Source organism: Emys orbicularis, chromosome 2, assembly GCF_028017835.1.
Source record: "Emys orbicularis isolate rEmyOrb1 chromosome 2, rEmyOrb1.hap1, whole genome shotgun sequence".
NCBI lineage: Eukaryota > Metazoa > Chordata > Testudines > Emydidae > Emys > Emys orbicularis.
The window spans coordinates 106,289,332-106,315,309 of NC_088684.1; the positions used below are offsets into that span (position 1 = coordinate 106,289,332).

The 25,978-nt window shown below is 42.9% G+C and overlaps 1 protein-coding gene across 1 annotated transcript in view; it reads right to left on the reverse strand.

The window, feature by feature from the left end:
* SCGN (secretagogin, EF-hand calcium binding protein) overlaps positions 1-25,978 on the reverse strand; it is a 48,889-nt gene that overhangs the window by 18,974 nt on the left and 3,937 nt on the right. The window contains exons 3-6 of the mRNA XM_065399923.1: positions 9,182-9,274; positions 8,853-8,942; positions 7,233-7,289; positions 5,604-5,681 (exon numbers count right to left, since the gene is read on the reverse strand). Coding sequence (XP_065255995.1) covers positions 5,604-5,681; positions 7,233-7,289; positions 8,853-8,942; positions 9,182-9,274 — 318 coding nt within the window. The remainder of the gene's footprint in view (positions 1-5,603; positions 5,682-7,232; positions 7,290-8,852; positions 8,943-9,181; positions 9,275-25,978) is intronic.

Genomic DNA, 25,978 nt, shown 5'->3' on the forward strand with positions numbered 1-25,978 from the left:
GATCAGAAATAAGGTGTGGGGAGAAGACAGTGAAGAAGTACTACTAATACAGCAGGGGGGACCTAAGACAGATAAATGAGAGAGAAAGAGATGTTAACTCAAGCACAAGGTTAATTTTAGGTCTGGTTATTATTCATCCATAGACAATACCCACTAAAGTACATACATTAAGACTAGGATTCCATGCTGAGGTTCTGACAAACATATGAGCTTGAGTCTTGTGGTTTTTGTGACTTCACCAGAACCCATAAGTCCAATTGAAGCCTCATTATGTGCAGCTGGAGAGAGATTATTTCTACTATTATTACCAATATTTTATCTTTGTGGTGAAGCAGTAGCAGGCATCACTGCATGTGTTTTCACTATCTTTCTCATAAGTTTAGGAGGGTTGAATATTTTCAGCCTATCAGCAAAACCTCCCATTTTCTTCTCTAAACTACGGTACCTGCCTGGTCTCCCCTGGTACCCGGCTATAGTATTCCTATGGCAGGCTGCTGTTGCTAAGAGCTATGGGTAGAAAGTGCAGTGATTTGAACTCTGCCCCTGAGAATATGCTCCCTCCCCCCATGATGCTTGTTCTGTGCCAACTGGAAGAACAAATCACTTCCAAACATAATTTCCCTGAATGATGGGGAATTGCAAAATGCTATGTATCTAGCTGTACATATATGCATACATGTGTGTGAAGGCAAATATACACACACAAAAATTAAAGAGGGTGAAATTCACTCCTATGCAGCCTCTAAAAAAGCCAGCCTCCACAGCACAGAAGTGCCCTTTTAGCCCTCCTGCGAATAGGAGCTTCTTTGTTAGAACAATTATACTAGAAGCCTCGCCATCATGGGCCCAGCCCTACAAGGTACAGAGCACTGCACTTTGACTTCCCAAAGGGCCTCAATACCTCACATGATAAGCCCCACCCTCTACAATCTATGGAACAGTCCATTGGGGGTGGCCTACTCTACAGCAGAGGAAACAGAAAGGTGCAATAAGCTTTGTTTCAGTCCATAAATTGGCACAGTGATAGCAGTGGGTTGTGCTGAACTCCCATGGCCACAGGCTGCGAATTTCATCCCACAACTGCCAGTTAATCTCCCTCACTAATCCGCTGACTTGGGCTTTGGATAGGGAGGATGCTCTCACTGCATATGGTGGTTTCCACAGAACCATATAACTTAGAGATGAAAAAGACTTGTTAAATCATCTCGTTCATCTTTCTGCCAGTGAAAGATTGTGCCCTAGACTGTTCAGAACTCCCAACTGCTAGAATATAATCTCCAGTCTGATTATACATTATTGAGTGACCATTTTCCTTGGGAAATTGTTTCACTGTCTAGTAGGCCCTACTGTTAGACATTCGTCCTGCTATTGAGCCTAAATTCTCCCTTGCTTAATTTCATCTCTTTCCTCTTCAGTATATCCCTTGAACTTCGACTGTTCCTTTTGGCTCAAAAGAGTGCCACCACCACTAAGAAAATAAGCATCCTGCAGTTACATCTATTTCCATCATGACTATCTCCAATGACTTTGATGCTCCTGAAGATTGTATTTTGCCTACATAACGTGCCCATATAAACACTAGTGAAAGCACTGCCCATTTTCTATCCCTGAGGGTTCACCACTTTCCATTTGTTGGTAAGCCCTGAATCACAATCAACAGTCTTTTGATGAAGGAGCAAAAAGGATGCAAAGATCATAAAGTACTGTGAAGAAATGGAATGATCTGGTAATGCATGGCTGCTAAGCAACACGCTAAATTGAAACGCATTCCTGGAGATGAGAAAAATCCACATTACCCAGGCAGGGGTGTTCAAAATGGGGAAAAGGCTCCAATTCACATTGAAAACAGATAGAGCAAAGAAACTGCCTTGGACACTGTGGGCTTGTCTACATGAACAAGTAGTTTGCACCAAGCAGGGGAGTCATTCTACTTTATACTAATCTCCCACAGACTAGCTGTCCATGTGAACCCTACTGACCTGTATTAACAGTTCATTAATGAGCTCTGATCTAGCCTCTTCGAAAGAGGGCTAGCACAGGGTGGATGCACATCCCAGCTTGCAGCAAACTAGACATCCATGTAGACAAGCCTTGTGTTTCACATAGATGATCTGTGTCACTTAAGGGATGGATGAATAAAGATGAGGAAGAAGAGGGGTATGTATTATGATATGTGGAAAGTGGTGGTTAGACAGAAATAGAATTTATAAGGCAAAGCAGCGTAGAATAAACTTCAGCAAAGTTACCATGAAGTCAGTGCCTATGAAAGCAATTTCCACAGTGAAAGACAAACATTCACTGCAGTCACTCTCTGGTCCATAAGATTGTCCTCCTGACCCAGAATATGTTATAAAAGTATGCAGAGGGACAAATCCTTATGACATAGGTCGCATGGCTGGAGAGGGTGGGTGGGGAGGGCTACAGGCCCTACTCCCAAATCTAATCTTTTCCATCCTAGTGCTCTGATTTTAAAATCATTTGCTTTGGAGGCAGTCTTCCAAAGACAAGCATAGTGCTGCTAATGCCCAGAGCAGTAATTAAAAGGGGCAGGGAGAGTATCTTCACTTGTTTTGTGAGGCACCTGGCCCATTTCTGGGACCTCAGAAAATAATAGCTAACTTTTGCAAAGCCTTCCTTTCATCTGGGCTGCAATTATATTAATAGGAGCAACAGTTTGCATCACTTGATCAATCAGATACCTATCCTGTATCTTCTCTCACAAGCAAGAAGCTGTAAATACCCAGCATGGGATCATAGACTGCTGCTTTTTTCATGTTGTCAAAAATAGTACACCTATCTGTATGTCCTTTATTCACTTCTTCAGAAGCACTGGGGCCCACTCATCTAGTCACTGGCTATTTGAGATGTGTGCAGCCAGCCACAGGCTATATATGCCACGATGCACAGACTTTGACGTTCCTGGTGAGACTGACACATTTTTAGGTCATCACACATTTTATTGACACCATGATATTATTTGTTATTTTTATTTATTTATTTATTTTTTACTCAAGCATTTAGGACCCCAAGTGAGATTAGTGTGCCATTGTGCTAGGCACTGTACTTACTCTGGGTCTCTGCCTCAAAGACCTTACAATCTAAATAGACACAAGTGGGAGAAAAGTATAATTATTCCAATTTTACAGTCAGGGAACTGAGGCACAGAGAAATTAAGTGACTTCCTCATGGAAGTCTGTGGCAGAGCCAGGAACTGAACCTAGAACTCCTGAACCCCAGGTCAGTGCAGTAGCTGCAAGATCTGTCTTTCTCTCTAGATAGACAGGATGATTAATAATAATAATCACATTTTGCACTTCTATAGTACCTTTGATTTGAGGATTTCAAAAGACTTTACAAATATTAATGAATTAATTCCACTGTACTAATGTGGAATAGCTAAGGGTTATTATCTCCATTTTACAGATGGGGAAACTGAATCCTAGAATCTAGAGATTAGAGGTATACATTAGGTTAGGTAATCTCTCTTCCTGCCAGTGCAGGTTTGTTTCCTATTATTCCCTTACTAGAACTTTGTCTGGTATAGTTTTAAATGTGCCAAAAGATAAGGCTTCCATCATTTCCCAAGGGAGTCTATTCCACACTCTAATGATTTGCCATTTTTTCTAATGTTCAGATAAAATTTCCCCTTCTGAGTTTCATCCCATTACTCCAAGTTATATTTGCTCCCTTCTAGATATTTACACCCTTCAAATATTTGTGGACTGTTACAATGTGCCCATTAGTCATAGCACAGTCAAGCTATACATAATTAATATTTTGCATCTTTCCTAGTAAATGAATCCCTCTGGCCTACTCATCTCTGAACTCCTTCCAGTTTGTCAACAGTATTATGGTAATTTGGTGCCCAGAACACGATATTCCAGATGCAGTTGCCTGAGAATCACAGAGAGGAGGATTATCACAGTGCTCTTTTGTGACACTACACCTCTGCATATACAGCCCGAAACTGCATTGGACTTTTCCCCCTGCAATATCGCATTGCAAACTCAAGTCTAATTTGCTGTTAGATAGCACCCTAAATTCTTCTGGCATAACTGCTTTGCAGATTTCTTCCTCCTGTTGCATATTTGCATTTCAGATTATGCATCTCCAGATACACTAAAGCAGCCATTTTTCCAAGTCTGAAGCACAGAGATGTTAAATTACTTGTCCGAGGACACACAGCAAGACAGTAGAGCATCTAAGAATAGAAACCAGATAACTTCTGAGTCCCAGCCCCATGCTTGAACCACTAGACCATGTTTCTTCTCAACTGTATTACTATCTAACTGCATCTGTTGTGTTAGCAATCATATTATGTGCAATGGCAGTTGCTGTGTCTTGGGAAATTATGGGGGAAACTCATAGGAAGGGGAAATAAGTCAGAGGCTATGAGCCAACCATTCTCTACAAATTTCAAATTGCTTACTCTCAGGAGCGCTGCCAGCTTTTCTGCCGCTCTATGCGGCGGAAGGTCCTGCCCCGAAATGCCGCCCCCCACAGAGGTGGTAGAAGGTCCTGCCGCTGAAATACCGCCGTGGTCGCAACCCCCGAAATTGTAGTGCCCTAGGCGACCGCCTAGGTCACCTAATGGGTTGCGCCGGCCCTGCTTACTCTCCAACTGTTGCTCAGAGTACTCACCAGGGAAGTAAATCTTAATGGAGCCTTGCAAAAGCTATTTGCTACCAGAAATTTCTCCTGAAACGACTTTTATGCTAATTGTGGGGATTTTTTTTCTATTTTCAAGTTTTTTTGCTATAAAATTACTTCTGTAGTCTGATTTCATCCCTTTTTGGGGGGAGTGGAAATGTACTGTCATAAGTGGACATGTGAGATTTGACGGTAAAACAAAAAGAAGTTAAATTAGTTCTTGAGTTAGATATAAATGGTCAAATTTGAAGTCATGGGTGCTTATGAATGTGTCCACAAACTGTTTATGAAAGTAGCATTAGTTGAAGCCTTTGATGGAACTCAGATGACATCTTCCACTTCATTACTGACATCAGAAATGAACTATTTTTCTCTGAGTTTGTTTCTTATGCGCTGTCTCTCTCACACACACACACAAACCCCGCATACAATTTTCAAATGTGGGTACCTAAGTTGTTTGCATAAAACCCACATTTGTGCATGCAAAATGGCTGATTATGTAAGCAGATGGGTACATACGTTATGCACACAACTACCCATTTTGCATATACAAATGCTTGCTTGCAGCCACAATGTTGTGGACACATCGTAACCACCAATGATTTAAAGTATGTGTGTGTTCTTTCCTGAAGATCAGGCTTAGATTAGTGAATTTCAAAATGCTGCTGCTTACCCAAAAGGCTGTTCCTAGTAGGGAAGGAGCTGGAAAGCCTGTGAAGATGTGGAGTGAAGAAGGGAACTAGCAGTGCATTGTGGGTTTTGAGGAACAAGAGATCGGAAAGTTTATGTGTGGGTTGGGAAAGATGGCGTCTATGCAGGGAGGGGGAGCTGAGGGTTGGGTCTAGTTTGTGTAAATATGAAGGTACCTCCTTAGCTGAACTTTTGAACAAGTTTAGACAGAGTTTGATTTGTCTAAAATTCTAGTCACAATAAATAATACTATCTTTGCTTACCATTGTATCAGTGTATTCTTCCAGCTTTGCCTCAGGAATCATCTTTCTGTGCTGCAAAAAGAGATCTCCCAGGAAGTCCTATTGACAGAAAAGAATCAGAGTAATAGACTTTACCCTTTGGAGTTCAAGGAATAATATTAAAAATTGAGGCCCCAATTCACCAAGTTACTTAAACACAAGCCTAACTCTGAGTACATGAGGAGTTCCATTGGCTTCAATTTAATTTAAATTTATTTGATCTTTTACTTTTTTTGGTTTATATGTAGTGTTAAAATATATTTTAAAATAATCAGATTCTCCTGTAACAGACATAATGGAACCGTGAGTTAGAGGATCAGCTGTATGAGGGGACAGTGGATTTTTTTTTAAGTGATATTTATTACTCCCCAAACACTTAACTTTCTAAATAATCTTAAATCATTATGGCCCAAACTCAACAAAGCACTTACGACCAGACTTTTAAAGGTGTTTAATCACCTAAATCCACACTTAAGCATAAGTTGAAGTCCCACAGACTTCAATGGGACTTCAGCATGTGCTTAACTTTAAATGTATGCTCTCTCTCAGCATATGCACAGTGTGCCCAGCCATTTGATAGCATCATCATCAGCCAGGTGAAGAGCCGGTAGCCCGCGGTTGAAGTAAGCCAGCAGGCACTCATCAAGGATGTGCGACATAGTCTGAAGTTAACCGCATCTACATCGCAGGTTGTTAGAGAAACCCATTTGAAACATCAGGGAAGTGTGAGATGAGGTCAAAGTCATCAGTACCATAACGTCCTGCCATGCTGATAGCAACATAAGTTTCTTGCAAACAGATTACATCGGTACTGTGACAAGTGGCTAAGGACTAATGACTCTGTGTTGGCTGCTGACAGACCCTCAACATTAAGCTGAAGTATTCGAAGTGCCAGTCCAATGGCTCAGAAGTCAAAAGATGGCAATACATTGGGGTTACAGTCAGATGGCACGTGACCAAGATTCATTGCCGAATTTGCTGCCCAAGTGCTTTGCAGACCAATGATAGATTTCTGAACGTGGTGAAAAGTGAAGTGTTTGATTAAGCGCTTTCCTGAATCGGACCTGGGCCGGAAAGTAAAATAAATGTTGAGCTAAATCCTGCCCCCACCTTTGCAGGCACAGAAAACCATTTATTAATAGGCACAAAAGTAATTAGCTAGTTAATAAAATGGAACTGCTGTGGCTCTGCTCTGCCGAGGCTGGAGAGGGGAGGCTGGGCTAGGGACTGTGCACATTTGTAAGATATGGAGGAGTGCTCTGGTGTTTGTCTCCACAGCAGTCCAGAGGTGAGTTTGGGTGGGGGTGGGGGGGAAGGGATGTAAGCCCAGGGATGGGGGGAAGGAGTGGGGCACAAAGGTGAGCTCAGGTGGTCCACAAATAAGAGGATCTACTGGCCAGTTCCTCACACAACCATGCAAGAGAACCACAGATCTAGCAGCTACAATTACAGCCAATGTGTTCTCGAGTGATTGATTGCTACAGAACAATTTTAAAATGCCATTTATCAAGCTCACGAAAAGGCAGTGGAATTACTAAAGCCAGTGGAAAGACTCCCATTGATTTCAGTGAGTTATAGATCAGGCCCAAAGAGAGGGATAAAATAACTTACTTTGAGCTCGCCAGCTGAAATAAATCCACTGCTATCCGCATCATATTTGCGCCAAATCTGGAGGGGAAAAATTGGTAAGAACACATTAATTTTGCACTTAATCATCAAATAAGTTGATTGTTTCATACAGCTCTAGATCAGATCTCATTCAGTTCCATAATTTGCATGTAGCCATATTATTGAGTACTTAATTCACTATGGACAAAGTAAAATTATCCACATACAGTGTTTTTTACTCTTATTTTGAAGTTGACAGAACTGTGTATAGCACGCTGTGGAAAAAAGGAATCTGCAATCAGCTATTCATTACAGACAGTCTCTTTCTATAAAGGAAAAATATAATCAGACCAAGAACCTGATCAAAATTTTGTACCTAATTTGTGCACAAAGCCATCATGGTTGCATACTCAAAGTGGTAATTGGCCTGTGTAACTGCATAACTGGTCATTGTGTCCACAAACACCCAATTTACATGTTAATCAAGATTATATATTCAGTTTGGAAATCAAGCCTTTGAAGTAGAGGAATATATTTAAAAATAAAGTTGTTTTTTTTTAATAATGGCTTTTAAAAGCTCTCACTAGTCTGGAGCTTTTCCTGTAGGAGTAAGTCGCTCAATGTCTATGAAGGAGTCGTGCAAAATTCTGTTTGGCTATTCACCCAGGTGGGGTATTTTTGTTTTTTGTGGGCAAGTAATTTTAATGAGCAAGTGCAATATCTTTTGCTATAACCATCATCACAATAAAGGGTAAGCAAGTAAATTTTGTCTGGGCTGGTCAATTTTCATGAGTGTTGCAAGGCTGATATAGTGTTTCTGCAGCAGCTAGCAATGCCAAGAATATAGGACCAAATCCTCCCCCAGATTTGTGAAGCTGTTCAAAAGCTGGTAGATCAGGCCACTTGATTTCCCCAAATGTAGGGGAACTCCTTGGGTGGTCTAGAGTTGCCATAATGGCTCTCACTCTGCTTCCTTCCTTGCCCCCCTTGTGCAGAGATGTGGCAAGGAAAAGGAGGCATTTCTAGGGCATCCCTATACCCCAGTGCTCCCCGACTGACAGAATTGCACTGGCTGTCCACAGCCCCACCCCAGGGCCACTTAGCAAATCCCTCAATCCACTCTAAATTGTGCCTTGGAACTCGACGGACATCTTCAGAATCAGGGACGAGTGCCAGTACCAAGGTGGCTCAAAACCTTCTTTGCCAAACCCCATTGATCTTTGTCCAGTGCACAAATGATAAAGCCAAGGATCTGACCCCAGCTCTATAAAGGGTTAAACTGTTCAGTGGGTTGCTACAGACCTTTCATCTCTGGAGAAAATGGACATGTATCTTTAAGAAAGTCTGCAAAGTGCAAGCATCTACTATATGCATCCCCTAGTTTTATCCAGCCTATCTACGGTATCTCTGTCTTTTGAGCATTCCTACCAGAATGTTCACAACTTCAACAGCTAAGAAAATGAAGCCTTCAAAAATAACACTGTTTTCCTTACTGAACATGAACTTGTACAAAATTCCACAGAGGTCCAATATACTAATCTACTTTAAATAAGAGTCTGCTTATAGGTGCCATTCAGAATAATTGACAGCAACGTACAAGGGGTGAAAGCAAAAGACACGCACCCGCATAAACTCCACACTGTTGTCCAAGGGTGTTTCCCGTCGGAAAAGCAGCAGAAAGTTCTCATCCTCTGGCAAGATCATATATGCAAGCTAAAAGAGGCAGGTAAAGATTAGAGCAAATTTACATGACTAGTGACACTATGCAGCAAATAAAAGATGAACATGTTGTTTCCATGTAAATTACACTTTGAGCAAGCAGTTTGAAATTTACACACAACCTGGCTTATCTTTGTGTCCCCGCTCCCTCCCCACCCCCAATGTCCCAATTATTCATGATCCATTTTCTAATTTCATTGTCTTTCAAAAAAAGAGATATTTTGGGAGTTTACCTCATGTATTTGTAAACGTCCATCTGCAGTGACATCGTAGGCAGACATGAATCGTTCTTTCACCCTCTGAAGCTTTTCCTCTGTTATGGCATCCTGCCGTTTGAAAAACCACACACACACACACACACACACACACACACACAAACAGAATCATTTAGGGCACTAGAACATCTCCTGGATTAAATTTACTGTCCCAATTGTCCCATATATGAATGTTACATCATTTAGAATTCTCAGTGCAGTGTTTCTATTGGTCCATGCACAGATGCCACATAGGGTAAGTTTTAGAATGGAGCCCTACATGTAGCTCAGTGGCTCATAAACAGTATGATGGAGACTCATTTCAGACATCTGGAGATGCCTAAATGTTTCAATGTCATTCTCCTTAGCCAGCTGGTCCCGGGGGCGGCAGGGAGTGTGTATTACAAGAGCTAGAATGTCCATTTTACTCTTGTACTTTATGGATTAGAGCAGTTTCCTGGGAAATATATCTTTGTACTTTTTCATTAGGTCATTTGGCTTAGCAGATGTTGGTGACATTGTAGCTGGCTTGTTTCATACGGCTATTACCAATGTGAATGGAGATCTAGAACTGCTCTGAAACTAAGCCCTGGAGGTATCAGTGTTTATGATATGGAATTTTAAGCATCCTGCATTCTTTGTGCTTGCATGTCCAATGACTTATTCCCCTTTCAAACAATTTCTAGGTGGTGAATGTGAGAAGTTGAGAGTTTAACTGTTTACATGATTTGGCAGGTATTATACTGACTTGTGGCCAATTTAACCTGGCAACATTTTTGAACAACTGGTCTGGCTGGGCTGCACCACCTGTGATACTAAAGCAGCTACACCTTATTTTGGTTAGAAAAACTCAAGCAGAGATGCAGAGATAGGGAGAAGAAATTTAGTGGTGATACGCGCAGCATCCAAAAAGAAACACACCACAGCTGACAATTAGGATTTCCAAAGGAGATATCTCCAATAATTTCAGATAAATAGCACTAGCAAGGCAGTCTGAATAGAAATACCCATTTATGTCACACCTCTCTGCTTCCCCACTTGGCAAGTTCAGAGACTCATCATTACCCCTTCTCTGCCTACTGTGGGGTTCATATGCCTTCCTCTGAAGCATTGTGGCCACTGTCAGACAGAATAGTGGTGGACCTTAGGTCTCATCCAGTATGGTAATTCTTAGGTTCTTATGACAGGTAGTCCTAGAAAAGTGAGTCCTATTAAGAGAATTGCCATGACTGCATACCACTTGATTAAGGACAAAGGAATATTAAAATCAAAATTGATTGATGTAAAGAATGAATAACAATTCTGTCTCCCGCTGCTGAGGGTGATGAAGCCGGAGATACTGAGAGCTGCGGTCCAAGCACAGGAAAAGCCGAGCACATGGGGATGTCAGACCATGGGACTAGAAGCCAGGAACTCCTGAGTTCCAGTCCAAGTGCTGACACTACCTCTTTGTGGGGTCTGGGGCAAGTCACTTAACCTCTCTGCTTCAGTTACCCTACATGTAAAATGGGGATCAAAACTACTTGCTTCACAGTAGTTAATGTTTATAAAGTGTTCTGAGGATGACAAATGTGGAACTTATTCTTAATTTAACTAATTATTATTGCAGCAGCTTTCCAAGGTTTAAATAAGGCAATGACAGAAGGACTTGTCATTGGGCCCTGAGTCAGCAAAATACTTAAGCATGGGCTAAATTAGCATTTACATCCACTGTCAGAGGTACAAGGCCATAGAGAATCAGGCCCTCAATCTTTCATTCCGGAACAATCTATAAACTTCTTGCAGCTAACATGGTTGTGCTGTAGGCACAATGACTAAGGCTAGCACTGTACTATCACTGTTAACTCACAAGTCGATATTTTGAAAACTTGCTCCCTGCTGAAATGAATTACAGTAAGGACACCCATGCCTCGAATCTCACAAATCTTTTTGATACCATGCAGAATAATCAGTAGTCACGTGTGACCCAGGAACCTTTTGGTGCCAACTGGCAGAGGGAAAGGGGATTCATAGGATTTTAATAGGGATCCCCTGGGTCAGATATATGCATATTAAGTTCACCAAAGTGTGGCGTGTGAGGTCTCTAATAAGAGCCAATAGCCCACTAGTCACCCCAATCATTTCAAAATGTATGGATGGATAATAATTAAGGATTTGGAGATCTATGCTGGAAATTACATTCTCAAAGACTTGGAGTTAAGGCAGATAACCAAGAGATGACATGACTTCAACAGGTTCCTTTCAAACAGGAGGTAGCAGATACTTAGCTCTGTCTGGTCATGTGTGTATGGGGCAGGGGTCGCAAGCTGGAGGATTCTCTGCGACTTGAAGTCTTTAAATCACGATCTGGAGACTTCAACAGCTGAGTTAAGGGAAAGTGGGTGGGTCAGCTTTTGTGGCCTGCATCATGCGGGAGGTCAGACTAGATGACCATAATGGTCCCTTCTGATCTTAAAGTCTATGAGTCTATGAGTCTCACAATGCAGGCCTATTTGCATACTGAGCCCAATACCCACTGCAATATTTACAGGAAGAAATAAACAGCAGGAGGGGATCCTGTTTACTAGTAAAGACAATGGATTGTGGGGTATTCCTGGGAGTGCAGAGGTACAGTCTAGATTTTTCACATAGGAGAGAAGCTGACAGTGTGGCTTGTCTCATGAAAAAGGGATCATAGCCTGTGTGGCTGGAAAGTGTTGGTAATACTTTATTAGACTCAAGGGTCTTGTTAATTAAGCCTAGGTTCTAGAATGTGTTATGATTTGATTTTATTTATTTTCTTCCAGAACTTCTACTTGTTATCACTCAAATCTCTCTACTTCGTTGAATTAATTTCTTTGTTTTCACTATAAACTTACCTAAGTGCTGTGTGTTAAGGGGAACAGTGGTCTGAGGTGTACCTGGTAAGATGGGTTGTGCTATTCCTTTGGGAGCAGTGAATCTGTGAATACTTTGAGTGTCCAGTGAACAGGGGGTGGACACTCCAGGGAGACCTCAGAGGGCTCGGGGGTTGGAGTGTGCCTATCGCCAACCTGCAGAATCAGAGTGGGGGCATGCATAGTCTTAGAGGGGAGTGCTTGTGTTGCCTGTGGCCAGTGGAGGTGACACAGACAAGGCTTCCTCATGCTAAGACCAGGGGGTAGCAAAGTGCCTCACAGCCCCGGTACCCACGGGGAAGCATAACAATATGATGGTACCAATTTCCAGCTGGTTCAAAAGAATACTACTGTGTAGGATTTTTTCCCTTAGAACCTCTGCCACAGTCAGCAGTAGTTACTCTAGTAGAGTAACATCAGGATTTCATAGATGAGAGAATGGAACCATGATTAGTTCCATTCTCTGTACTGCTGTAGTGCTTCCATGTAGACACTTCTTATGCCAAGGAGGGGCTCCCCCGTCGGCATAGGTAATCCACCTCTCCCACTGACAGTAGCTAGGTTGACTGAAGAATTCTTCTGTTGAGCTAGTACTGTCTGTACCCGGGATAGCTGGTCGACCTAACTTTTTAGTGCAGACAAGGCCATACACTGGAACTGAAGTATCTACCCTCTACACATACTTCAGTCAATATGCTCATGTATCGTGTATTTGTCTGATCACATTCTGACATCTTGCCCAAACCTGATGCTATATTTTTATGACCTAAAAAATGAGCTAGTGCTCATCATTGTCTTTTGAAAATTAAGCCCAGATCCTCAAATCGATTTCAATGAACGTTGGGAGCATAAATTCCTTTGAGAATCTGGTCCTAACTGACTTCCATGGGACTACTCATGTAGTTAAAGTTACACGTGTGCCGAAATGCTTTGCTGGATTGGGGTCTTTCTTTTCCCTCTTTGTTCCCTACACATCCTGCATGTTTAGAAGTGCCTGCTGTTTTCCAAATGCCCTTCACCCATCAATAGTAAGGAGATCTGTTTTATTTCATTATGACGTAAGAATGTAATTTGATTTCTCTTTATCTGACTTCACAGAAAAAAAAAAGATCTCAACAACTCTGTCATGCATGAGAACATTATTGATCTATTATTATTATAACATACCCTTCATTGGGCATCCTACATTGAAATCAAAAGGAGAAACTGTTAATCAAGTAAATGTCTTCTGTTTATAAATGTCAAGTCCAATTAATTAATAGAGAATAGCTCTACTGAAAAGAACGAAGTAGCTCTTCTGACCTGGTTGTATACATCAATTGATTACATGTGAGTGAGTATGGAGGATGGATGGATAGACAGACAAAACAAAAAAGTGGGGCACTTTTGAACATACACAATACTGTTTTCTTTCACCTAAAAATTATAACTCTTTCTTGTGGTATTTAAATTGGCTTCCAGAGCAGAACACTTCCCAGGCGTTAGGCAAGCATATCAGTTGCTATTTTCAATAGCCTGGCAAACTACTCTGAAATTATCCTCCTCCATGCCCAGTAGGATAAGTTATTTTTGAAACTATAATCATCACGGATATTTGAAAAAATGTGCTGTGGAATTCAAACTAGTGTTTTGTTATAAAAGCTTATTGTTCAACCGTATGTCAGCTTTTAACCACGTCACTGAATTTTAGCTATGTAAGAGCATTGATAATGAGAATAAAAATAGGATTTTTTACAATTAGCTATCTTATTGGCTAAATCACTTAAAGATGCATCATTTGGAATGTATGCAAACCATAGCACCATTAGCTTTTGGTCCAGATGTTCTTCAGTCTGACAGATGTTTCAAAGTTGCCCTCCCTCTCTAGGCAGCACCATTCTCTTTCTTGTAATGTAAAAGGTAATAGGAGTCTATTCCTATCACTAAGCAGATCATTTTACTTCCAGAGAGCAAAGGCAGAGTCAAACATGCACAATCTGGGTTTTCGGAGAGGTAGGCTAGAAGTGAAGTGTTTCTATATCATCAACTTCAATCTCCAGCTTTGTTCTTTAGCTCCGTACCCAACATTTGGAAGGACAGGAGCTATTCTGCTGTTGATGCAGGGCAGTCAAGAGCTGCATTTCACCCCCACATAGGGGAGTAAGAAAGCATCTCATGTGGCTGCCCTGGGGCTGCTACTCTCTCCACTGTGCAGGTGGATGGGGACTAGGGCAGCCATGGCTCTGTACCCCAGCATGCCAGCTCATGCCAGCTGAGCTGTTGCAGAGGCCAAGTAAGTTGCTCCATGAAAAGACCTGAGGCAGCTTAGTTCCCATCTGAAGGAAGGGGGAAGCAGGGGTCAAACATTGACTCTAGAAAGCTCAAACAAGTCTGAATCTACTCTGGGTGCTAGGTTTTGTTTTCACATCACTGCTGTAATATTGCTACAGTGAGGCAGTGAGTCTGGAAAGATGATAGTGTTAATATCACAGTAACAAATATTGTTGATAGTTAAAACTTCAGAAGTCTTGTGCATTTGGGAGGGGCTTACCCCAGAAACAGCAGGGAAAAAATTCTTACCCATCAACCTGGAAGCAGAATGTAAAATACTAGAGGTCTGGGTCTGAAGACAGCTTTGGGTTTTACAGTGGAAAATGTTTAAACAAATGACATACATTGTTACTATTAGTTATAGAGCTTAACATACTTACAGATCTTTATATCTTCAAAGCACAGTACAAACATCAATTACTATCACTTAACTGTATTAATTTAATTGGTTTTCAATAATTGCCATGGTTTCCACAGACAAGATTCAAATGTCCCTAAGAAAAGTGTCTTGCCAATGCACAATTAATTTACACGGTGTAGATGTGACCTGAGGATGCATTTTCTACAGTCAGAAGATACTACTGTAGTTTGAAAGGTAACTGCTAGCCCATATTAGTGCTCTCCTCCTCCCTACCCCAAATCTTGGGTAACTTGAGATTGTTCATATTACAAGGAGAAGAAGTGAGAGAGGGAGCGCGCTCCAGACTGACAAACATCAACTACATAGAAACAGAGCTACCACACTGATCAGAGCCAGGTGTGACAATAACAGAAAATGTGGAAGTGGCAGAAGTGTTAAATGACTTTTATGTTTCAGTTTTCACCAAAAAGTTTAGTAGCAATTGGACATCTAACTTAATGAATGCCAGTGAAAATGAGGTAGGATCGGAGACTAAAATAGGGAAAGAACAAGCCTGATGAAATACATCCTACAATACTCAAGGAGCTGAGTGAGGAAATATCTGAGCCATTAGCGATTATCTTTGAAAAGCCATGGAAGGACTGGAAAAGGGCAAATATAGTGCCAGTCTATAGAAAGAGGAATAAGGACAACCCAGGGAATTTCAGACCAGTCATCTTAACTTCAGCACCCAGAAAGATAATGGAGCAAATAATTAAGCAATCAATTTGCAGACACCTAGAAAATAATAAGGTGGTAAGTAAGTCAGCACGGATTTGCCAAGAACAAATCGTGTCAAACCAACTTGATAGCTTTCTTTGACAGGGTAACAAACCTTGTGGATGGGGGGGATAAAGCGGTAGATGTGGTATATCTTGACTTTAGTAAGGCTTTTGATACTGTCTTGCATGACCTTCTCATAAACAAACTAGGGAAATACAAGCTAGATGGAGCTACTATAAGGCCGGTGCATAACTGGTTGGAAAACTGTTCCCAGAAAGTAGTTATCAGTGGTTCACAGTCAAGCTGGAAGGGCATATTGAGTGGGGTCCCACAGGGATCAGTTCTGGATCGAGTTCTGTTCAATATCCGTTTATGTTGGACATTAGCAAAAACTTCCTGTCAGGGTAGTTAAGCACTTGAATAAATTGCCTAGGAAGGTTGTGAAATCTCTGTCATTGGAGATTTTTAAGAGCAGGTTAGACAAACACCTGTCAGGGATGGTCTAGATCAGGGTTTCTCGCAACAAATTTTTTGGTGGCCTCAGAGTGGCCACTCTCACTGGTGGCCGCACTGACACTTTTCCCCTAAAATACTTAATTAACTTTAGGAAAAACAATTAAATATGCACAGATACACACCCAAATCATTGTAATGTATATTTGTAGGGTTTTTTGGCAGACTCGGTAACAAAAATAATGCTGCCTCCTCCTTCGCCCCCCACCCCCACCCCATCCAGATCTTAGTGGGTCCTGGGGCTTGCTGTGAAAAGTGATATTTGTATATTTGTTAATATCACAGCTATGAAAAGTGATAAGTGATATTAACAAACATACAAGTATAATTTTTCACAAATAGCTAGTAAGTCTGCTGTGAAAAGAGATACTTGCATGTTTGTTAATATCACTTTCCTTAGCAAACCCCTGGACCCATTAAGCCCTGGATGGGGGGGACGAAGGGGAAGGCAGCAGGGGCTAGAGGCGATGGTGGGATGGATGCAGGGCCGTGGGAGGCAACAGGGGCCCAGGGAAATGGGGGGTTGGATGCAGGGCTGTGGGAGGCAGCAGCGGCCCGGGGCAATGGGGGGATGGATGCAGGGCTGTGGGAGGCAGCAGCGGCCCGGAGCAATGGGGGGATGGATGCAAGGCCAGGAAGGCAGCAGGGTCCCGGGGCAGGGGGAGGAGGGATGGATACAGGGCTGTGGGAGGCAGTGGGGGCCAGCGGCGAGTGATGAGCCCCACTGTTGTGTGGCCAGAGCCAGGGCCTGGTGTCTGCTGCCATGTGGCCAGGGCCAGGGCTCAGTGCCACAGCCAGAACCCAGTGCTGGGGACAGGAACTGCGTGGCTGGAGCCAGGGATCGGAGCCCGCTGCCATGCAGCCAGAGCTGTGAGTCAGCACCCAGGGCCAGTGCCTGCTGCCGCAGGGCCAGAGCCTGGAGCTGAGGGCCAGAGCCCAGGAGTGCATGGCTGGAGCAAGGAGTCAGCACCCACTGCTGTGTGGCTGGAGCCAGCGCTCTCTTCTGCACGGCCAGGGCCAGGGGTTGGTACCCAGAGCCAGCTCCCACCACCGTGTGGCCGGAGCCAGGGTACAGAGCTGTGGGTTGGTGCCTGCTGCCGTGCAGCTGGGGCAGGGGATCAGTGCCAGGGGCTGGGACCCACGTGGCTGGAGCCCGGGGCCAGCACCAACCACCGCATGGCCAGAACTGGGGGCTAGAGGTCGACTGAAGCTCTGTGGTCAGAGGCGGGGGTCAGCGCCTGCTGCCCTGTAGCCAGAGCCAGGGGTTGGCACCCAAAGCCCCACGGTTGGAGCCCGCTGCCATGCGGCTGGGCCTGGGGTCAGCGCCTGTGGCCAGCGTCTGCTACTGCACGGCCGAAGCCCAGGACTGGAGCCGGGAGCCAGTGCCTGCTGCCATGCAGCTGGAACCAGGGGCTGGAGGCTGAAGCCCCACAGTTGGAGGCCAGGGCCGCATGGCCAAAGCTGGGGGGGGGGTCAGTACCCACTGCCCCGTGGTTGGAGCCTGGGGCCGCATGGCCAGGTTCCTGAAGTCCCGCCGCTGGAGCCTGCCACCCAAACCCCTTCCCCCCAGGGTCAAGAACTCACCTTGCTCCTGCAGCGCTGTGCCCCTCTCTAGAGGTGGTGCAGGGAGGCGCACCCAGGAGCAATAAGGAGGGAGGAGGAGGCGCCGATGCTTCCTCCCCCCATCACCACCCAGGAGGCTGTCGTGGCCTCATGAAAAGCCCCTGGTGGCCACATTTGAGGAACATTGGTCTAGATAATACTTAGGGATTGTCTACACTTACATTTTATAATGCTCTAACTTGCTGGCTCCGGGGGGTGAAAAATCACCCCCCTGAGTGCAGCAAGTCTGAGTGCTTTAAAGCGCTAATGTTAACAGGCTCCCAGCGCTCGGAGCTAATCCCCTCATGGTGGTTGATTACCAGGAGTGCTGGGAGAGCTCTCTCCCAGTGCTTGCGCACGACCACACTCACACTTCAAAGCGCTGCCGTGGGAGGGTTCCCGCAACAGCGCTTTCAAGTTTCCAGTGTAGCCATGCCCCCAGTCCTGCCTTGAGTGCAGGGAACTGGACTAGGTGACCTCTTAAGGTCCCTTCCAGTCCTATGATTTTATGTAAAGTAGGGCTGTTAAAACAACCCATCCCCACTGGAAAGAAGGTTGTGTGGGTTTTTTTAAAAAATTATTAACTAGCTATTCAACAAAGTTGGTGCAAACAGAAAAGGCAAAGCCAAACAAGCTCTAGTTTCATATGTCTAAAGGTTACATTGAATTTGTTTCAGAGCCGTCAATTACAGTGGGCAGTAAATGCTATAGTGGCAATACAGTTCTGACCTGAAAAGTGACCCGGGAAATAGCTTGATGGGATTCTCTGCCTATTGTCTTTATAAACTGGTGGGATGATTTGACAGCAAATAAACAGCTGTAGTCAAGCATAGTCTTTCTCAAGGGTTTGTGGTGCCATTTTTGCATAGTCACCATCCAGAGCAGAATGGCACTTCAAGGTTGCAGAAGCACTTCCTTCTAACTTCCCGCCACTATGGGCTGCAATATTCTAGACTTGTTCTGTCTGATAACTTTATTTTTGGAAAGTTTTGAGCAAAAATGGTTCAGTGCTTTCTCTGGGCACTCTCTGCTGGCAGGGATCCCATGTATTTCCAACAGCAAGCTCAAGCTGCCCTCTTCTGGGGGTGGACTTCTGTACTAACACTGCCTGCCTTCCCCAGTAGGGCATGTGTGAGAATCCTGGGGTGCAGTAGCCTTCACTGGCCTGGGTTGGAGGTGTGTGCAAGTTGCCCATTTAATGTTGCCTATAGAATACAGGAACATTTTTAGAGATGAAAATTTTTTGCAGTCAAAACTAGGGCTGCCAATTAATCGCAGTTAACTCAAGCGATTAACTCAAAAAATTAATTGCAATTAATCGGACTGTTAAACAATAGAATACAAATTGAAATATCTTAAATATTTTTGATATTTTTCTACATTTTCAAATATATCTATTTCAATTACAACACAGAATACAAAGTGTACAGTGCTCACTTTATATTGTTTTTACTACAGATATTTGCACAGTAAAAATTATAAACAAAAGAAATAGTATTTTTCAATTCACCTCAGACAAATACTGTAGTGCAATCTCTTTATCATGAAAGTGCAACTTACAAATGTATTTTTTGTTACATAACTGCACTCAAAAACAAAACAATGTAAAACTTTAGAACCTACAAGTCCACTCAGTCCTACTTCTTGTTCAGCCAATCGTTCAGACAAACAAGTTTGTTTACATTTGCAGAAGATAATGCTGCCCGCTTCTTATTTACAGTGTCACCTGAAAGTGAGAACAGGGTGTTCGCATGGCACTGTTGTAGCCGGTGTCACAAGATATTTACGTGCCAGATGCACTAAAGTTTCATATGCCTCTTCATGCTTCAGCCATCGTTTCAGAGGACATGCTTCCACGATGATGACACTTGTTAAAAAAATAATGCGTTAATTAAATTGGTGAGTGAACTCCTTCGGGGGAGAATTGTATGTCTCCTGTTCTGTTTTACCCACATTCTGCCATATATTTCATGTTATAGCTGTCTCAGATGATGACCCAGCACATGTTCATTTTAAGAACACTTTCACTGCAAATTTGACAAAATTCAAAGAAGGTACCAATGTGAAATTTCTAAAGGTATCTACAGAATTCGACCCAAGGTTTAAGAATCTGAAGTGCCTTCCAAAATCTGAGAGGGATGGGGTATGGAGCATGCTTTCAGAAGTCTTAAAAGAGCAACACTCTGATGCGGAAACTACAGAACCCGAACCACCAAAAAAGAAAATCAACCTTCTGCTGGTGGCATCTGACTCAGATGATGAAAATGAACATGTGTCGGTCCACACTGCTTTGGATCGTTATTGAGCAGAAACCGTCATCAGCATGGATGCCTGTCCCCTGGAATGGTGGCTGAAGCATGAAGGGACATATGAATCTTTAGCGCATCTGGCACGTAAATATCTTGTGACACCGGCTACAACAGTGCCATGCAAACACCTGTTCTCACTTTCAGGTGACACTGTAAATAAGAAGCGGGCAGCATTATCTTCTAAAGTTTTACATTGTTTTATTTTTGAATGAAAGGGTTTTTTTGTACATAATTCTACATTTGTAAGTTCAACTTTCATGGTAAAGAGATTGCACTACAGTACTTGTATTAGGTAAATTGAAAAATACTATTTCTTTTGTTTATTACAAATATTTGTAATAAAAATAAATATAAAGTGAGCACTGTACACTTTGTATTTTGTGTTTAATTTACATCAATATATTTGAAAATGTAGAAAACATCCAAAAATATTTAAATAAATGATATTCTATTATTGTTTAATAGCGCGATTAATTGCGCGATTAATTTTTTTAATTGCTTGACAGCCCTAGTCAAAACACAGTGTGAGTATCATGAAGGGAATTTTTCTTCCATAGAAAGGGGCAAACAGGATCAGATAAAATAAGAATTCTCCAAACTTTGCTCAAAGTTAGGCATATGGAGATTGTGGCTATTTGAGGAGGAATCAAAAATGACACCAAGTTTGCAAGCTTAGGAGCCATGGGTAGTACGATAGTTATCGGTGACAGAGAAAGGAGGAGGGGCAGATCGCTACTGTCAATTGATAGAAATGACAGGAATAAAAAGCAGTGCCTGTCTCCAGTTTTCATTTTGGAAAAAGAAAGGTCACCTTACTCAAAGAATTAAGATCTGTATTAGATTATAATGGTGACTGAACCAAGTCTGGAAGAAGGATTTTTACCCCTTAGCTATCATCATGTGAACAATAAAACTTCAAAGACACTGGCTTAGGTCCCAATCTAGCGGAGTGCTGAGTATCTCTTGAGAGCAGCTGAGCATCCTCAATGGCCAACAAAGCCTATGGTAATTGAAGGCACACCACTTTTTAGGATCAAGTCCCTAACATGTATGTTATTAGCAAACAAAAGATTATATAATTTTACTATGAAAATATAAACAGCTGTAAAAAAATATGGCCCATGGCATTTATCATAAATCACTTGATTTAAGGACAATTTTTTTTACAAGAACATTTCTTATTAAGGATAATACTCCACAAAGTTTTGCATGGGACAATTACTGTAATTCAACCCACCATAGTAAGTACATTTTCCCCTCTTCACATCTGATCCTGTCCTTTAATTTTGTGAAAAAGCCTTTAAAAATATTTCACACCAGAAATGTAATCGACATATTCGTACTTCTCATTATGATGGAAAGGACATGTTCACCTTTTTATCCCCACAGTGTTTCATTTCTTAAGGATGGTTGTCCATAACCTTCTGGAAACTTGACAGTAATCTCTCTCCTTTTATCACATTTTTTTCTTTTGGGCGCCCTTGCCCCCACGTTCTCTCATATTTCTTTGCTTGTTAAGAGAGCTGTGCTGCTGGTAGTGATTTATTTTAATGAAAACACAGTGATGAATCATTTGTTTTGGAAAAAATAAAATGTGCAGAGAATCACAGGGACTTTAGAACTTGATGTAAGAGTAGGTCTAATTTAGGATATGCCAACCTTGAGAGTATCACTTTAATCAAGAACAGGTCATGCCATTAACAATTACCATTCTCCCCCACATGAGGAGATGGAAAATAGGATTTTCCCCTGCAATTAAGTAAGTACATCACATGTAGGGGGGGGAAAGGTCTAAAGCATTGAAAGATGCTTGTTTGCAAGCGATTTTTTTGTTTTTAAATTCCCAACTTCCCTTGTTCATTGGTACAAAAGGCAGGCAGATTGCACCATTCAATTCTGTCTGCAGCTAGCTGTCAGCGTCTGCCAAATTGGAACAACAAATCCTTGGACTAATTCAGACCTCACTTAGGATCTGATCCTTTAACAGGCTGCATGCATGCAAAGCCCTGTGTCCACATGGAGCCAGATGCAGGATTGAGATCTTAGTCAATGCAACTCCCACAGAAGCCAGTGAGAACTGAACTCATGTGAGAGCCTGAATCTGCCATGTGCTAAGTGCCTCCTATGCAGAGTAACTACAATAGCCTCTTTTTAAAAAAAAAAGCTAGCCGTCTACTTGCACCCACAAATTGTGGGCACAAATATGTGATGGTCCAATTTATTCCTCCACAAATCTTAGGCATGTATATGACCAAGTGTATTTACAATTGATTGTGGGTGGAAAATGAACCAGTAGATATGTCCACTCAAAAGAATAGTGGGCACAAAAATGGAACTAAAGTCAGGCTGGAAATCAGGACCTATATACATATGACAGAAATGGCAACTTCCAGCAGTATCCTGGATGAACACTACTGAAGTAAGTTTAAGTATTTTAGGAGTTTACTATATTAAAAATGCAAATGTTCATGTATTATTGTTGGACTGTATGTAACTTGTTTAGAAGGGAGACATGACTAATGTAAATTTGGGGAAGTGTTACGAGCCTCAAAGGACTACTTGAAACAATGTGAACTTTTAAAGTTAAGTGGGTTTCCCAGGAAATTTCAAGGGGGAGGCGCATGCAAATGTTACCCCCTCAGGTTATGCAAGAGCTCAGCCTTTCGAAGCTCTGCCCTGAGGAGGGGACCTTTTGTCTGCTGATCACCTGTTACATGAGGACAAGGTCAGAGGCCCAAATAGTAGGAGTGACTCTGAGATTCATGGGTGCGCTTATTCTAAGCTAATAGTTGTTACGAACCTATGGCTGCATAAAACCCCCTAGGTGAGGCTGGAAGGTTGGGGCGTGATCTCTGGTAAGCTTATTAGCATGGGTGTAAGTTCTTTTAATACTTTAATATATTTTCTCTAATGCTTTCACCTTAAGAATAAACATGCTTGCTTAGGAAAGCTGCATGGTATCGTGGACAATTATGCTTTTTATAGCCTGTGAACCAGCTTCAATAGGCGAGAGCCCCACATCAGACTATTCCATAGCTCAGTGGTTAGAGCACTCACCTGAGAACTGGGAAAACCCACATTCAGATCTCTGCTCCACATCAGGCGGGGGAGGAGGGACATGTAACCCGGGTCTCCCACATCCAAGTGAATACGTTAGTCACTGGGCTAAAAGTTACAAGGGAAGCTGCCACCACTTCCTATTCCCACCCCACGGAGTGTTTTTCTTGCAAAACAAAACAAACAAAAACCCCAAACCAAAACAAAAAAACAACTGCTTAGGGGCCTAGCTCCAGGAGAGCTGTGAATTCCAAGCAGCGATAGCTGCCTCCCTGCAGCACCAAACTCCCTGAGAGGGGTAGGACTCAGGCCACACCCCTCTTCTTGACATTTCCTACTAGCTAAGTTAGGTAGCACCCCGCTCAAGCCATTTCTACACTACAAAATTATGCCGACCTAACTTACGTCAGCATACAGCCACCGCAGTTATTAAATCGCTTGTGTGTATGTGCACGCTTTGCTCCTTGTGTTGTCGGTGTTCATCCTCGCCAGGACCACTTGTATCGATTGTATTGTCAGCATGGGGCATTGTGGAACAGCTGCTGAAAGTCAGTAACAGTTGATGTAAGCAATGCAGTGTCCACACTGACACTGCGTCCACCTAGTTACATCGCCCGTGACTCTATGCTACACGGGGAAGCAGTCTTACTAAATTGGCGTAAAGAGGCACTTACGTCGGTGGGAGTCAAATTTAAGTGAAAACACTTCCACAGCTAGATCGCCGCAACACAGCTTACGTCAACTTCACCCTGGAGTGTAGACCAGGCCTCAGTATGATGGTCTTTTGTGGATCCCATTCTTTGACAGCTAACTCTTTCTTCCATGCACTGGGCATGTAGGCACCTAACTCAGAGGCTGTGGATTCCACTGGATGCAGCAAGGTGCCTAAAAGGTAGGCACTGCAACACTGAGTATTGCAATGCCTAAGTCCCTTTGTGGATCTAGTCCTTAGCCCATCAGTATAGACTGGTAATTAGACTACAGAATCCTACCATAACTCCATCAATTTACTAAAACCTTTTGCATATGTATTAGAGAGATGAGGTGAGTGAGGTAATATCTGTTACAGGACCAAATACTGTTGGCGAGAGAGACGAGCTTTTGAGCTTACACAGAGCTCTTCTTCTGGTCTGGGAAACTAACTTGACGTGTCACTGCTAAATACAAGGTTTGAACAGATTGTTTAGCATAAGTAGGTAACAGATTTCAAGGGACCATTCAAGGTGAAGTGGCCCATTAATCTACATCTACTTGCAAATCAAAGGAGTTATGGTAGAATTGTATGACCTGATAGCTTTTCATAGTTAGATAAGGAAAGGGGGGGTTGGATCTGGGATTTGGTTTGGCCCATTATAAAGTTAGAGGGGCTTTGCAAAATTCAGATCTTCCTTTGCTTCAAAACACCCCCAAAAGTTCAAAGATATTTAGATTCAAGACTTTGGTTTGGACCCATCTTCACTAGTGACATATTCTGAATCCTCTTTCTTGCCCAGTGCTCGTAATCCACAAATCTGATTCTCAAGTGGCTCATAGACTCTGTCTTTAATTGTTTCCCCAGCTGCTTTGATGCACTTGCATTTAATGTCAGACAAAGATGTAGCAGAGAAGCTGGGAAAAATAACAGAGTTACAGATTACAGTGGTCATTAGGGGAAAATAATAGCTTAGAGAGCGGAGGTTGAAAAAATATAATTATGAAACTGTTCACTATTCAAGCAGAGACAACTTCGAGAGCTGATAATGTTATTTATCACTTGTATAGCACTTTGGAAATAGTAACTAATTAATCCTTGTAATGCGTCTGCTAGGTATGTCATTAAGTGTTATTGTCTCTCTGTAGCAGAGGGTAGAAGAGGCATAGAGGTTAAATGCCCATAAAAGGAATCAGTGTCAAAACTAGGATTAAAATGCAGAGATCCTAGCTCCCATCCCTGTGCTGATATCAGTAGGCAATGTGTTTCTTTAGGGTAATGAAAAATAGTTTCAGGGGGGGCCTTGACTTTTTCCACTGTGGGAAGGGGTTCTTCACACATCAGTAGGAGACATGTATGGAATAGGTGATGTGTACAGAAAGAAAAATGGTGGGTAAACGTAATGTTATATGATAATTATACAAAAATAAGTCATTCATATATAGTGCTACGATGCTCATGATGCTTAAGAGACAAATAAAAAAAAGGCCGTTCCCCGAGGAGCTTCCAATCAAAGCACAAAATTCTACTCTCAGACTTACTCAGCCTCAGTATTTCTCAGTAGCCTCAATGGGAGATCCACCCATGCAGGGAAAGCAGAATGCTGAGGCTGACTACTGCCCTATGGATTTGAGATAACTTTGCCATTAGTTAAACAATGAGAACTGAAAATAGACCCATCGATTGCAAGGCCAGAAGGGACCATTGTGATCATACACAGGAGGTCAGATTATAACACAGACCATAGAACTTCTCCAAAATGATTCCTGGAGCATATCTTTTAGATCAGTGGTTTTCAAACTTTTTTTCTGGCGACCCAGTTGAAGAAAATTGTTGATGCCTGTGACCCAATGGAGCTGGGGATGAGGGGTTTGGGCTGTGGGAGGGGCTCAGGGCTGGGGCAGAGGATTGGGGTACAGAGGTGAGGGCTGCGAGGTGGGGCCAGGAATGATGGGGTCAGGGTGTGGGAGGGAGCTCTGGGCTGGGGCAGGGGATTGGGGTACAGAGGTGAGGGCTGCGAGGTGGGGCCAAGAATGATGGGGTCAGGGTGTGGGAGGGAGCTCTGGGCTGGGGCAGGGGATTGGGGTGCGGGAGGGGCTCCAGGTGGGGGTGCAAGCTCTGGGGTGGGGCCAGAGATGAGGGGTTTGGGGTCCAGAAAGGGGCTCCGGGTTTGGGGGGGCTCAAAGTTGGGATAGGGGATTGGGGCGTGGGGTTGAGGCACGGGCTTATCTCGGGCGGCTCCCAGTCAGCAGCAAGGCAGGGGTGCTAAGGCAGGCTTCCTGCCTGTCTTGGCAC